The 15,171-nt window shown below is 37.8% G+C and overlaps 2 protein-coding genes across 44 annotated transcripts in view; one reads left to right on the forward strand and one right to left on the reverse strand.

Moving 5' to 3' along the window:
• Positions 1-15,171, forward strand: part of CRB2 (crumbs cell polarity complex component 2) — a 147,053-nt gene that overhangs the window by 8,807 nt on the left and 123,075 nt on the right. For 4 of the 8 annotated variants that reach the window (XM_083806937.1, XM_083806944.1, XM_083806941.1 and 1 more), the window contains exon 2: positions 3,478-3,591. The gene's annotated coding sequence lies outside the window, so the exon portion shown is untranslated. Of the gene's footprint in view, positions 1-21; positions 3,592-15,171 lie in introns of those variants that run through there. The other 4 variants (XR_014574384.1, XM_083806946.1, XM_083806940.1 and 1 more) reach the window with 1 other exon arrangement.
• STRBP (spermatid perinuclear RNA binding protein) overlaps positions 4,294-15,171 on the reverse strand; it is a 66,648-nt gene continuing 55,770 nt past the window's right edge. For 10 of the 36 annotated variants that reach the window (XM_083806969.1, XM_083806968.1, XM_083806986.1 and 7 more), the window contains 2 exons: positions 11,107-11,210; positions 4,294-10,202 (listed from right to left, as the gene is read on the reverse strand). In XM_083806969.1, coding sequence (XP_083663095.1) covers positions 11,116-11,210 — 95 coding nt within the window. In that variant the 3' untranslated portion in view covers positions 4,294-10,202; positions 11,107-11,115. Of the gene's footprint in view, positions 10,203-11,106; positions 11,211-13,373; positions 13,817-15,171 lie in introns of those variants that run through there. The other 26 variants (XM_083806975.1, XM_083806973.1, XM_083806974.1 and 23 more) reach the window with 22 other exon arrangements.

The raw sequence follows: 15,171 nt of genomic DNA on the forward strand, positions 1-15,171 counted from the left end.
GCAGACAAAAATAATAATTAAAAAAAGAGTCATAAGGACATAATTCCCGTTTACAGAGATAAGCCTTTATTGTGTGCTATTGGAAGCAAATGGGACATGGTTATGGTTTTATATACAGAGAAGTCCGTAGCATTGGGTTACAATCAGTGGCAAATGAATTAAGATTACAGTGCAAATATCGGTGTTGTGTACAGTTCAGAACAGTGGCTGGCATATAAACCACAACACAGAAGCCAAATGAAGCCAAGTGTACTGGGTACAGCATCACATGAGGAAGCAACTTCATGTCCAAAGAGCATTCCAGTTACTTTACATTTGCAGGCTTTTTTAGCTAGTGAGTACATACAGCTCACTTTATTAAAAATATTTAAGATGCCTCCTGATTTGTAAAGTATTCTGTAATTAGACCACAAGGATCTCTTGTACTTCATTTGGAAATTTATTTCTGAGTAACTTCTTTTGAGAGGGAGATTTATTAGGAAGGAAGATGGAATTGTCCACCATATTACTTATTTATGGAATTTGGTGATAGGATTTAAGGTTTAGATAGTTCAAAGGCCATATTTTGTATTATTCAATATCATACGTAATCTTAGTGTAAAAATAAACACTCTGTCCTCTATGGATAATTAAGTCCATCTGGTGGCTGCAGGTCAGACCTCTCTATTGGTGAAAGAGATTTATAAAAATAGTCCTTTTCTTTAATGTTTACTATGCTGACCCACAAAGGAAAAGTGAAATTCATTCAAGTCTAGAAACAGAAATACAGTACAAGTGATTTATAGAATTGCATTCCTTCCTTCTGCAAACTTGCTGAGCATGAAACGCTGCCCCAAAGCACTGCCTCAGTCTTTTTCTTGTCTTGTAGGAGTAACTGTCATCAGAAAAGAAGCATTGCACTGCATTGCCAGATTTCCTGTCTGCCTTGCAGTATGCATACTCTTAGCAGTGATCTGCCGCCAGATGACCCTTTGTTTAAAAAAATTCTTCAGATGGATTGGTGGTGGTAGTTTGGGTTACACAAGGGGGATATTTTAGCCCAAATTAGCAGTAATTGTTTGAACTGATTAGACTGACGGTGGACGGTGGATGGAAGCTCAACCGTTTGGAAAAAAAGGCTTGTAAGATGAGTTGGATTTGGAAGACACCAACCTTTCCTCAAAGTCGCCAGCTTCACATCTCCTTCCCATAGATGTCCTCATTAAAGGGCAGGAGTTTTGGCGGTACAGGTTTCATGCTCAACTTTGTCACTAAGACCTGGGTGGGACTTGCGAAAGCATACAGCCCACCGGGGGTTGCGCTGCTGTGTTACTGCAGCACTTCTGGTGGGTGCCCCCACAGCAGCGCTGCTCTGAGAAGTGCAAGTGTCCCAGAACGCCTGGGCCAGCTGGAGGACAGGTGACATTCTGCAGTGGAAGCAGTAGTTAAGCACCAGTTGTTGGCCCCTGCAGAGGCTTGAGAGAACAGAATTGCTTTGCGGAGAGCTCACCGACCTAAAAGGCTTAGTCAGTTTGATCAATAAATACTGCTCTAGGGTTAGGATCAGAAATAAGACACTGCTCTGTGGGAACTGGAAGACGGCGTCAACTTCCTTTCTTTTCTGGCCAAAAGGAGACTATCTGTAAAACACTCATCCTTAAGGGCCTTTGTGTTACCTGGTTTGTAACTCACTAAGCACGTATGGATGTACCTGTCTCTTTTTTTCAGGGAAGAATAGGTGTATGACTGGACGAAGCTTCAAGGCTTTTTTCTGGTTTTTGTTTTTGATTTTTTGGACTTTTTTTGTGTAGTTTTTTTAAAAACAAACATCTGTTTGGTGTTGTGTTGTCCCTGAAGGCATATTTACCCACTCTTAAATTATGCAGCATTGCCCAGAGAATGGCTCTGTATAGTAGAATATGCTCTCAGCAGTACAGCCTCCATTTTCATCCAGTACATTTCCATGCAATACATGTTATTGGAAAACTACACTTGTCTTTATCCTGTTACTTTGAGCAGGGAAGCAGGGATACTAGTTTGAAAACACAGGAAATTATCTGTATGGTACAGTTGTTTCATTATTAAATTTATATCACTGCTAAATTTCCAAAAGCTGACTACTGTTCTTCAGCGCACAGCTATTCTGCTTTGAGTAGTATCGCTTTGCAACTGCTTATAAACAGCCCTTTGTGGAAATAATGAAGGAATAATACTTGTTTCTACACTAAACACATTTTACTTTGTTACAGGATGACCTTGCAGAACTATAACTTACTTATACTGGGAGTGCAGGAATACACACATTTCCATATGCATAGATCATTAAATTGTAACAGTGCCAGTAGTAAAGCAAACCTGCCAAGATGTTCTGTTCCTCTTAATTAAGCTTGATTTATATGTGCCTGTTGACTGAAGATGCAAGTTGGTGTCCACTGCTGAGATGACACGGTACCCTGAGTAACTTTGTGTTGATTATGCTTATAGAAGCTTGTGCTTTTCTAAGAACATAGAAATGAGCACAAAGAAAATAAATAAGTACGTCAGGTTGTTTCCACAGAACACTGTTAATCAGCTTACTCGCAGCAGCTTCAAAGCACAAAGCTGAAACTTACCTTCCGCTCTACTGCCTTAGAAAAAGATCTGTGCTATAATTAACTCCCTTGTAGCTTAAAAAATAGAAGCAGCTAGAATGCCAAAATAAGCTTTTCTGGTAAGATGAACCGATCTTGTCATAACTAGTTATGCCAGTATTAGTGACCTGCAGTATGTACATTACAACATGTAGTAGTGGGAGCAGTATCAGCTTTCCCTTGTTACCGTGCTGCTCTTTTCAAAAGCAGGTTGTCTAGAATACTGTGGTCATCATATCAATAAGTTACTAGTATTCCTTTAGAGAAAACTCCTAGTATTCCTTTCCCTGCCAAAATTCATTTGCATGCTTTATATACTGCATGGAGGAGTCTCCCTGTTGCGGATAGCGCTGCATCAGCAAATACAATTTTAAACTACAAGAGGGTAGCTTTAGATTAGATATAAAGAAGGGGCTTGGAGTATCCTGGTCTAGTGGGAGGTGTCCCTGCCCATGGCAGGGGGTTGGAATTAGATGATATTTAAGGTCCCTTCCAACTCAAAACTGTTCTGTGATTCATTGGATTGCTCCTGTTCCTCCTCTTTCCAACCTGTACCTGTTTATTGAAGCAGGAAAAAAGTATAATCTGCTCTAGCAGATTTTTAGCTTGTAATATGGGTAGCTTAAATCTCTTACCTAATTTCTTACAAGCTATTGAAAAAACAATACCATTTCCTCATTGCTCTTAGTATACTAAGGCTGCTGATTTACCACAATAGGCAAACCTATTTTTTCCAGAGACTGTATTTATGGCCTTGGAAAAGGCAGTGGAACTTTCCCTGCAACTTCCTTGTCTGCTTAACCTAAGACTGGAGAAGAGCACTCTACCTTCATTGTTTTCTTCTCTCTCTCTCTCTCTTTTGCCTCAGTCCATTCTACCAGGACCAGGTGCATTCAGCAAGCAAATGTGTGTTCAAGTAGAAGCTGTGCTACACCTTGCAAACTGCAAAGCAGCATAAGGCACCTGGAGCTTCTAGATTCAGGTAAGAGGGAGGAATGAGGCTTAAGTCCGCATGCTATTTTGGATTTAAACATTAACTGCAAATCTGACTCACTCCAAGCCCCCTGTACCAGTGGATAAAGGATAATCGACTACATTCTATTAATACCCTTCTAAACTACATTCAGTTAATACCTTCTAGTGCAATTTGTTCTAGTAAAGATAAGAGTCCATAGGTTTTCACAAACACACACTTCTGGCCAGTTTGATGTTTACTTACACAGCATAGAAGAGATTGTACCTTTATCTCATTACCACAAACCTTTGAAGTTGGAAATTGGATACATTCAGTCTCAATTTGTAGTTAAAAATTTTATATGTTCTTTAAATTCTTCAGGTTTTGTTTATCAGTGGATTATTAATTAAATATGCAGGACAGCTCACACTGAGAAGGCTTGTCCTTGCTACAGTTTCTGTAGCCTAGCTTGATGACTTCTCTTAAAATACACTTACCCACTAAACTACCTGTGGTACAGTATAGATAACATTAGATTGTACAGAGTTAAGGCACCAAATACAAGTTAAAACAACATACAACATAAGAAATTTGACTTAGAACTGCACATCTCCACTTAGCACTTTAGATCACTCGACTCCTCTTAAGTGTCAAAGTAAGCATTTAGTCTGAATGTTTTCACATAGCCACAGGAATTGGAGAAAAAAATACTGAACTTAAATCTTAATATAAGATGAACTTTTTTTTATTAAAAAGCTCACAGAACTTCTTTTAATAAGGCATTGCACTGCCTACACAGTATTAGACAGGTCTAGCAGAAAGAGCATCTTCTCTCCTAGAAAACACCAGACTAGAGGAACAGGTCTGTATGCATCCCACTCATGCTGTTTTATTATCTTGAGCATCAGCTGCACGTAAGTAACTGAATCACTCCTGTTTCTGTGAGTACAATGGGAAACAGGAAGATGTTTTGGGGCACTAAAGAACCTGCACACAGATAGGTATGGAATTAGATGAGAGAAGTTAAGCTAAGGAGACATAACTTCAGGGGTTAATTAATAAAGCAGCTTTGTGGTGTGAATTCTCTTAATGTCAAACACTTAATTACCAGCTTAAGTGGTTAATGTTCAAAAGAAAATAGAGGTGAAAACTGCTGCTACAACCTGTAAGTGTAGGACTCCAGTGTTGAGTTTCTTCAGTGAATTGCTCTAAAATGACTGCGACAGAATTTCCACTTTACAGTAGGGCTCAGTTTCACAGCAAACCAGATCTGCTAAAACAGAAGACTGGAACCAATGAACTGTTAGACAAGCTGTCTATATACTAAGGATAGCGGCTGCAACTATGATATACCTTCGCATCTCTTTAAGCAAGTCAGCAAAGTATCTCATTTTTCCGTAGTTTTTTTCAGCAGGATGCTTGAGAGGGTCTGTGTCCTGAAAATTCAAGCTCAGTTACTGGTTCTTAAGACAGTACAACTGTACTTAACAGAATTTGTAAGGCCAGCAGAGACCTCACTTTCATTCTTTTGTTGCCAGAGGAGAGGTCCCAGTGTGATTCATGACTGAGAACAGCAGTCTGAACTTTATATTTGTGTATCTCATCATGTATCCAAAAGAGTCCGCCCTGGCAGAGTTCTTGTGCTGTTTCCCAGAGCCTCAGGAAGTAGGAACCTTTTTTTGTAAGCTGCTTATGTGACTTGGAACTCATTTGAAGGTGGAAGACATATTTTTCCCTTTATTTATTAGCAAGCATCTGACTACAGAGGATTTATCTAAAGGCACTAAGTTCTAATACAGAATGATTGTATTGTATTGCCTACAGAGCAAAGGATGCAGAGGGAAACTTGGAATTTTGTCCAAGACTGAAATACTGTAATGTTGTGCTAGCTCTTAATTTACACAGTTCTGGTGAGATGTTTGGGAATCTCATCACTAGACTGTGATGACCCATGGACTCTTGAAGTACAGATGGAGAATTAAAAATGAAGCAAGGGATCCGTGTGTTTCTACACTTTCTGTCAGAGATCAGTGACTGAAAACACAGGGACTGTCAGACTCGTTCTCCGAATTGCTGGATTGGATCAAGGATAGTACATTGAAGCTGCTCACATTTATTGCTATCTTGGCATTTTAGAATTGCCAGGAGATTGATGTCCCATAGTTGAACAGCCAACAAACGAGATTTTTTTCCTGGAACACCTGAAAAGTCTTCATGCCACTCCTCCTTCATTTTCTACTTCCTATTAATGCAAGAAACTTGTGGTCAGGGAAATTTCTCTTAGCAGTCCAATGAAAGGAAAAAGGCACAAATAATCTTAGAATTAAGACAAACATTAAATCTATTTTTTTCTGCCAGAAGGCAAGTATTCTTAAAGAAGGAATACTAGTGGCCTTTCAAGTGATCAGAGATACCAGAATACTTCTCACAGATGTTTGCACATGAGTAAAAATAGTCCATTGGCACATTAATAAGTTTCTAGGAAAACTTGTTCCCTAAAGCTTTTCATTGGCTGATTAGAAATTCTCAACAATCTAGAAACAGCTACATAAAGATTCTGTAACTTTAGAGACTTGGTTATTTACTGGGACGCTAGAGGAGATCAGAAAAGGCAGCGGGAAGCACAGCATTCACAGAAACGAAGGTATTCCGCTCCAGTGAAACTTAGGGCAGCAGGGTTTACAGCACATTAACTGGGAGCCACAACAATTGCTGAATCATCTAATTAACTCACATTGGCTGCATGACAGCAAATTAGACAGATTAGGAACCACCTACCCAGGCACTAAATTGCCTGTGTGAGGGCTGGATTGTGTACTGTGTCCAACAGAAACTGCTTGGGCAACAGAGGCCATGTGTTACACAGTCCCTTCATGGGTATAGGCTGGCCTCCCTCCATCCGTATGGCTCAATGCCCAGGAATAAGGTCACCGTGTTCCAGCTCCAGAATGCACACTTAAAGAAGACAGCAAGCACTGGCAGAGAGAGGATACGATGGCAGGAAGCATCATGTGCCATGCTTTCAGCTCGCCAAGGCCTTTCACAGTCATTCAACCCTGGTGCTTTAACGTAAAGGCTTTCAAGCAAAGGATGGTGATGGAATTATGTCTCAAAAGGTTTAGGCAGGTTTTTCTATGGTGTTTGTATCATGTACAATTAAGACACTAGCTCAAGATAACACTTTTCTTCCAAACCGATCTGGTTGCCTTAAACCCGTCTGTAGACAGAACATACCTGTAGAAATTTCATGTGGCTGGCAAAGGAGGATTTAAGTTCCCTTGTCAAATATGTTATTTCTTCAAAAGTCACAGTTTCCTATCTGGGAAAATGACAACCATTCCAGCTGCCACTCAACCATCAGGAAGAAAAATGCTGAGGTATGGTTAGCAGTATACTGTACTTAGAGGTTTCCATCTGTGAAGACTGCTGTCCTGCACGGCCACGTCAGATACCAATCTGACAACTCAACAGGCTGCTTATACATTTCTCCCTCACATCGTTCCAGAAAATCCAAACTGTTAGAAAGGGAAAGCCACTGTGTGTGATTGTGGATTTGTATGCCAGAACAGCTAAAAGCAAACAAATGCTATTGGAACAATGGAACAGCCTGTGTTTTAATCTCGCAATTCTGTAAATAGCCTCACTTCCCTCCATGTCAACCAGCCAGACCACCCAAGCTCACATTTATTCGTCCAAAGTCAATGTTAATGCCATTCATCTCCAGTCCAGGTAACACACTAAGCAGGTCAGTTTTTCATTGTAAAGCTCTGGTTTCTTTTAATCCTTTAAGTGCCAGACATCATCTCCCAAAATATATACTGGCATCTGGTTAGCTAAAACTAGAGTTAAGGTGGGAAGTGAATAGATACAGACTTTCCCGAGTGTCCTATTTATATGTAGTAGTTGAAAAGAACTTTTTCAGAATTCTTTTCCATGAACCAGAAGTTCCAACTGTAAAATATTTTTGCTTCACATAAATGGTACTGCAGAATTGGCAAAGATAGCAGCAGCTACACAAAGCACATGGAACCAGGTTTCCACATTGACTGCTGCATATATCCAGAAAGACAAAGCTCGGTAGCCATCAAATAGCAGACCTCAATCTCACAGAAAAGGCACTTCAGACCATTCTCTTAGTGAGTTGGATTTTAAAAGGAAACCTGCAAGTGTTATAGGCAAAAGAAAGCAGTTTCTAATTCTGCCTTAGCAAAACAGTGGCTGTTACAACATTGATCAAGTAGATGTTATCCAAATCAGTCATCAAATAATAGCCTGGTATTTTGGTTTGGTTAAAACCTACTGGTTATAATGCAGTCCGTAACAGTTCTCTCAAATGCCAATGTATTAGGCACTTGTGGAACCTACATGAAAGATGTTTCAGAACATGTGAATGTTTTGCTCAAGTACCACCGTGAATGAGACAGTCCTAGGCAGTCTTAGCACCCACAGTAGGGTCTTGTCACTGATTCCAAATGGCTTCAAAACCAGGATTTAGGAGTTTTAAGTACAACGTGTACTTCATGTCAGGAAATGGTGTCCATCCTACTGCGAAGGCGTGCAGCAAAGTCAAGGGGACAATTTTTGGCCGTGTTTGCCTACTGAGCAAAAATATACCAAAGAAATTTAGTATCTTTTCGTTGAAAAAGAGGAGAAGATCCAAGAAAGTGAAAATGTCAAAAAAGCAGAAGGGCAGAATGCTTACGATTGTAAGAGTTAAGAGGGTAATGACAGAAAAATATGGAAATACACAGTCAAAACAGTGCTGATGAAAACCAATACAAATGGATTAGGCTGCCAAATCCAGGCCACAAAGAGAGAGATCAAAGAAGTCAACAAGACATTTTATTAATCAGTCCTTGAACTGGACAGATAAGCTGCTTGTCAGACTGTCATCAGTTAAACCTACAAAAGGAATACTCAAGAGAAGTTCATTATAATGTGCCTTAATATTGCCTTGAAGCATATAAAACACTGCCTTTCAGAGGAAACAGAGCAGCCTGCTGCTCCACTATCAGGATTACTTTGCCTTACAGGCTGAACAAATAATTGAATATTAAGTGAGCTTCAGACCAAACCCTATATTTATACCTTGAAGATAACAGCAGATGAAAAGCTGCACCACCAAACAGAAAGGTCATTCTGATGGCTCGTCAATTGCACCTGCAAATGTAATCAGTTATGTGCTTTAGTGGGCAAGTCACTGGTAAAGTTCCTGAACTTAATTTCTCCAGGTGCAGATACATAGGCCACTTGCAAGATCAGGTTTCCTCCAACATTACTAAAACCAACAATATTTGACAGCTATTTTTCTACATCAACCTATGTATTTTATCCAGACATATCCTGAGTTATGGAGAACCTACACATGCAGTTATTTACTGAATTTGATATTTTCAATATTGAAAAAGAAATATAGTTTATTTTTGCTGTTATATTTTGATGCAAAACAACAAGGTTTAGGCTTGATTTACTACATATTTCATACCAAGTATTTTTCTGTTTTACATCAGTATAAACTGTGATCAGTCAGGGTTTTTTAATGCTTTCATGTCTGAATTGAGACCCTAAAACGCTAATACATCATCAACCCCCCCCTTTTCCTTTTTTTTTCTTTTTTTTTTCTTTTTTAATATAAAAGAGTTGTTTCCAGCAACTTCAAGTACTGCAGGTACTGCAGTTGTGCAGTACTGTGCTATGCAATCTTGCATAATGTAAGGTTATATAAATGCAAATTAAAAAAACAAGTATTTTAAAACTACACATATCATGTGCACCATATAAGTCATAATCCAAAATCATTTTACTCCAAGTAAAATATCATCTAAAACATTTACTACAGAACTGAAAATAATTATTTACGGATGCCCCTATCTTAATTTCTAGCTTTAGAAAACTACAGCCAAACAATTTATTCATGCAGAGTTAAATCTTTTCCTGCCTGCCTTCCTCTCCTCCCACTGCACCCACAAGAGGAAAGCAAACCTGGCTGCTTCATGAATTAATTTGGCCTAATGTAATTTGATCTCTGCAGATTTAAACTCTAACATCATCAAAGTCTTTCCATTCTCAGTTTGGAGTTCAGCTTTACTAGTTTAGGGAAATAATTTCTCTCTTGTTAGTTAGATAATACCACAAATTACACTTCACATTTGTATTTCACGTAACTGTAACCATGGTATGGCTTTCAGTGCGGGCCATGGCCAGGCTTTAGTACCTACCTAAATGTTTTCCACAAGTATGCAAGGAATGCGGTGCCTGATACACAGCAGTATCAAAACAGCTTTTTAGGCTATGCTAGAGAAAGATATTTGAAGAACAAGTCTGTTGATAAAACCAAACTATTTCTTAAAAGTGTTAAGAAATATATATATATTTTTAACTGAAACTGGAATATTTGAAGTGGCCTTGAAAAACATGAAGTTGGAATCCAAAACTGCATATTACTTGTTTGAATGTTTAGAATTAAACAAAACATAATAAAAATCTGCCATATACAAGATTGTCATAGGTATGTGAGATTTTTAGAAAAAAATCAATAAAAATATTCTTTAAGCTTAAAATAAAATTTCTTACCTTTTACATCACGATCTCAGCTTACAGTCATTACATTTCTGCTTATTTTATACAAGTGCATATGGCTATGGAGGTCCGGAGAGAATGAGAATAAAGTGGTATTAACCTGCTGAAAATTGCTTAAAAGTCTTAACTGCAACATACAGATGTTCCAATACCATTTAAATAAACAAGGACATTTACCTTTCAGTTATTGCTGATTACTGATTCACAATCTCAGAATATCAACATACAAGTTTAAGAGAAAAAAAAAAAAACAAACACACTAGTAAATTTAGAGAAGTGAGGATTTTGAATTGAAGATTTACCAAATACTACAATTTCCTATCATTTGGTGATGATTTTAAGAGACACAGAAGAACTATTTCAAAGTCAAATTCAGGCCTACCCTTTTTGTGCCTCATATTAACGATGTGGTAAAGAAAGAGAGAGAGAGAGAAAGAATAACATTTAGTTATATTTTGGAGAAAAAAAGACTTTTTTTCTTCCAGCTTTTTGCTACATTTCATGTCTGCTGACATGTACAATGGTACAAAGCACTACTGCTTCAAGAGTGACCATTGCAACTGTTTGTAGCAGTTTTTATAGGAAACATGCAAATACAGTCATAATATTAAAATTCTAAAATACTTCAATAGTGAAAGTAAATGTGGGTTCACTGCTTAAAGCAAGCACCCTGTGAGGTTTAAAGTCTTGGTTTGTTGCCCCCCCCTTCCCTTCTAGTGTAAAGAAATAACCAGAAGTATATACACATCTATTGCTATGTACCCAAAGAAAGGACTGTGGCTTGAAGTAAGTATTGCTTTTCAGTAAATGGAACAAAGTTCAAGAAGTGAGAAACACTTTTGAGAGAAAAAAGAAAAAAAAAACACCCTCAGATTCCATGTCTGAAGTTGAGAAACCTCAAAACGAGCCACTTTTGTTCTTGCTTTTAAGACATGTACAAAATGCCATTTGGAGCCACACAACCTGATGGTTCTAGAAGTCAGAGAAGAAATCTTGAGGGCCCAAGTGAATAATAAAAGGTGCGATGCTGAGAGGCTGGCAATAGGGACTGTCAATGAAAAAACCACCTACAGTGGGAAAAGAGCAGAGAAGCAAAAATTTCATGTTAATTTCAGAGAATGGCTGAAGCTAAAGCTCCATTTAAATTTCTCTGCTCTTTCAGCTGCAAGTGGAATTTTCATTGTAAAATGGGCACTTCTAATTCTTTGAAAGTATTGAAATATCTAACACTTCCAAGGTTACCACTTTCTAAACAAAGAACTGACAGCTCATTCATATTTTCAGTAAAGCAGAGAAATGTAAAATATGCAGCGAGGGGGCAAGTTTACAATGTGGTTAGTAACTCCCAACAAATGACAAAAAAAAAAAAGACTTCTATCAATCATCTGAAATGACTGCCATCATGTTGGAAAAGAGCATAGCGCCCTCCTTGTTTTTGAAATAAGGAACAAGTTATTTGGCATACAAATGTTTATTGTAGAGAATTGGTTCAGACAATATTTTGTTAGAAATTTTACAAATCTGGGGATTAAAGAAAAAAGAAAACAGTTGCCAATCAGGGGAACTCCAAAAGAGGGGTGGGAGGGGGTGGAACGTGTGCAGAGGAAAGATTCCTTTAATGAATATTTTATTAACAAAAACGGGCTCTTATCAGCCATGCTTTTTCTGCTCCGTGATGGCTTCCTTTCATCCATAGGCCAGCAAAATGTATTGGTGACTTACGAGCACCGCTCAATTTGATTACATCCCCAAGACCCTGCTCTTTATTTCAGCACTGTCGCATGGATGAGAACAGCAGGCTCACCGCTACTTGTCAGTAGAGCTGCATTTTTTATTAAAGTACCACCAACACCAAACAAAAGCGAGAGCTATGTCAGAAGGAAAACCATGTAAGATATGAACACAGTTCTAAGCATATTAGTTTAACAGGTGCAGTTAATTCCAAGAAGAGCAGCTTGCTAAATAAGCTGCCCCTTATTATGCTGTTCTAATATTTCTTTCCCTGTAATGGGTGATGAAAGGGAGGAGGAACTTTACATGGCTTTAAGCACTGTTCTTACACCCTCTTCATAAATATAGCTCCCCCCTGCCTCGACAGCAAAATCTGTTGGAGAACAGTGTATAAAGGCAGTCTTGAAAAGAGCATGAACTAAAGCAAACCTCCTGAAAAGCAACTTAAAAGAGTAGAGAAGTACAACCAGCAACGCTACTTATTTTGTGGGGGTGATACCTTAATAAAGACTACTTGAATCCCTCAGTAGAGCCCACAGCAGTTTTTCTGCAGAAGTCTAAAACACATGGAGCCAGCACGGAGCTGGGGCCTGTCCTGGAATTTGACAGGTGCACCCACTCCTTATCTGAAAGGAAATTCTTTTGGTTTGAGCACCAACTCTTAAGAAAAGTACTGGCCTATGGCTGAAGTGTGTCACTTTCCACAGCAGCACTCAACAAGAACTGGGACAATTAAATAGCAAGTTTTCATGGGGACCTTGTTGCTGCTTTAGATTCTTGTAAACGTAAGGGGAAAAAGGAGAACCCTTTGTTTTAATACAAGATTGACAACTAAAATGCTTTCTGCAAAAATGGTGAATGGAAAATCAAGGGTGGGCAGACAATCTTAAAAGTGAAGAAGGCCACAAGAACAAGTGCAATTTTTTATTTTTATTTTTTTTTGGTGAAAAACAAAAGAAAGGAAAACAAGCAGCTTTTGAGCTCTAAAGAACAAGATTGTAACATTATTGACGTCCTTTCTCTGGGCAATACGGACTTAACTGTGTATCCCTGTAATTATATGAGCTCTTCTGTGGGAACTTCCTTTGTTTAATATGTATTTCACAGAATGTAACCTAATACAAAGAGACAGTCTAGGATTAATTCCCTTTGTTTTGTTTGTTTTTTCAGTATTCTGTGTACAAATGAAAAGCCTTCTTTGATGATTAAGACTCTAAAGTCACTGAGAGTTACAGGATGCTGATTTTAAAGATTCTAAGGAAACTCACATACTGATGCTTAGCTCTATAAAATAAAACAATATTTAACCCATATTTTTCTAAGTTTATTACACACCATAATATTTACAAAGTTATATTTTAACTGAAGTTTCTATTTTTTTATTTTTATTTTTATAATTTTTTTAAAGAACTATGCCCTGCATTAAATAACCCTACAACAAGTACAGGTCACTAACTGAATCTGTGTGACTGCATTAGGAAACAGGCAGTACTCTTGTGTTACAACAAAACAGTTTATTTGTGATCAGTGTTTTATATTCTATACATCCTTCACAAATTTAATTTTACATAATCGGATACTTCATTTAAAACGTAAGATTTAAGCTTCTAGTTCTTCCCTATAACAGAAGGCTGGTATAAGTTATTTGAAAATGAGGTAACATTTCACAGAACATTTTTTTTCAAGTTTTAGAGAACTAAATTTGCATTTTGTTAAAATCAAAAAGTAGGAAAAAGATGTTTCTTTACAAATGAGTTTGCTCAAGTATGTGTTCAAAGAAAACAGGATAAAAAGGCTTTTTTTTCTTCTAACATTCTGCACTGTACTGTGTTGTTCAATCAATAGGAATTAGCTTCTGCCATTTGCTAAAAGAATGAGTAGTGGGGAACAGGATAAGTTGGGAATTTCATAACTGGTAACAGAACCATTCTCTTGGGTAAACCTACAGAGAGAAAAAAGGGAGAGGACTCCAAATAAGTTCAGTGATCCAAGAAAGTCAGATATGAGCTTACAGTAGTGTTCTCATTAACCTTTTCCAAATCAGTCAATGTGACTTTAGGGTACAGGGCCCCATAAACAGTAACACTTCAACACTTTGTACTATTTCAGACAGATGGTTAGCTTAAAGTTTGCTTTTATTTTTGTCCCAGTGTTTGTTAAAATTAAAGCAAGCAGTAGTCTCAAAAATAGAGTGTGTTTTGTTAAAAAGAGATTGGACTTGAAGCTATTTCATAATCTTTATGATAATTAATCTCTACTACCTTGTTCTGTGTTCATATTTCACAGGCCAGTAACAATTGCAGATACTCTTGACAGGAACTGCTATGCATAAAAGAAAATTCATAGGGAAACTGTCCAGCAGTTTTGATAAGCATCCACATAGATCAGCCAAATAATCCAGCACCTACAGTAAATTTTGTATCTGCTGCTTTATTTTGCTTTTGCTATCCTGTATTGAAGTGGCAAATCTGGAAAGATTAATATTTGCCTGATTTCATGGTTATTACAGAGTTCTTGTGGCCTCACAAGCTTCTGCACAATTAAATGCTTTTTTTTAATAATTCTTTCCTATTTAAATTCTAGTATTTATCCTATGTGTCCATTTAGAAATCACAAAGCAGCAACAGCAGGTATTCCAGAGCACCAGATGATCAAAGTGAAGTTTCCCAACATGCAACAGCTTACAAAGGCAAAGAGACATGTTTACCTCACAGCCAAAAAGCATTATCCCAGTACTTTGCATCACAATAATAAGACATTAAAAACAGAAACTCTTTATGTGAAAAATGGGGGCATTAAATTCCACAGTGTTTTGAAGTCAGTGATATGTCACATATACACAGTTAATTGATTAAAATCTAGCTCCCAAAATACGCATCATGAGAAAAAAAAAAAACAAAGTAGGAGGAGTGAAGGAAGGCAAAAAAAGCTGTAAGTAAAACTCATGGTGCAGGAGCACTGATAACAGTTGCACTGTCTTCTTCAGCCAGAAAAGGATTCATGTTACGTCACTGCAAGTCCCTGGCTTGTAAAAATACGCATGTGCATATACCACTGATCTTGGTTATAGCCAGTCACTACAGCTTGGAAAGAACTAAAGAGGTTTTTTAAAAATCCATGCCATGAAGTAAGCCATAAACTAAACTTCCTTTGATTTTTCCTTGAAAAACAAATAGCTATTCCTTCTATTTTCAGTAATACAACACAGAAGACAATGCAGAGCACACTCAGTAGGAAAGCACAGCTGTCAGCTGCCATTTTGTCAAAGCACTTGGCCGGTCAACGGGGCAGGATTTG

This window comes from Anser anser (genome assembly GCF_964211835.1).
Source record: "Anser anser genome assembly, chromosome: 21".
Taxonomy (NCBI): Eukaryota; Metazoa; Chordata; class Aves; order Anseriformes; family Anatidae; genus Anser; species Anser anser.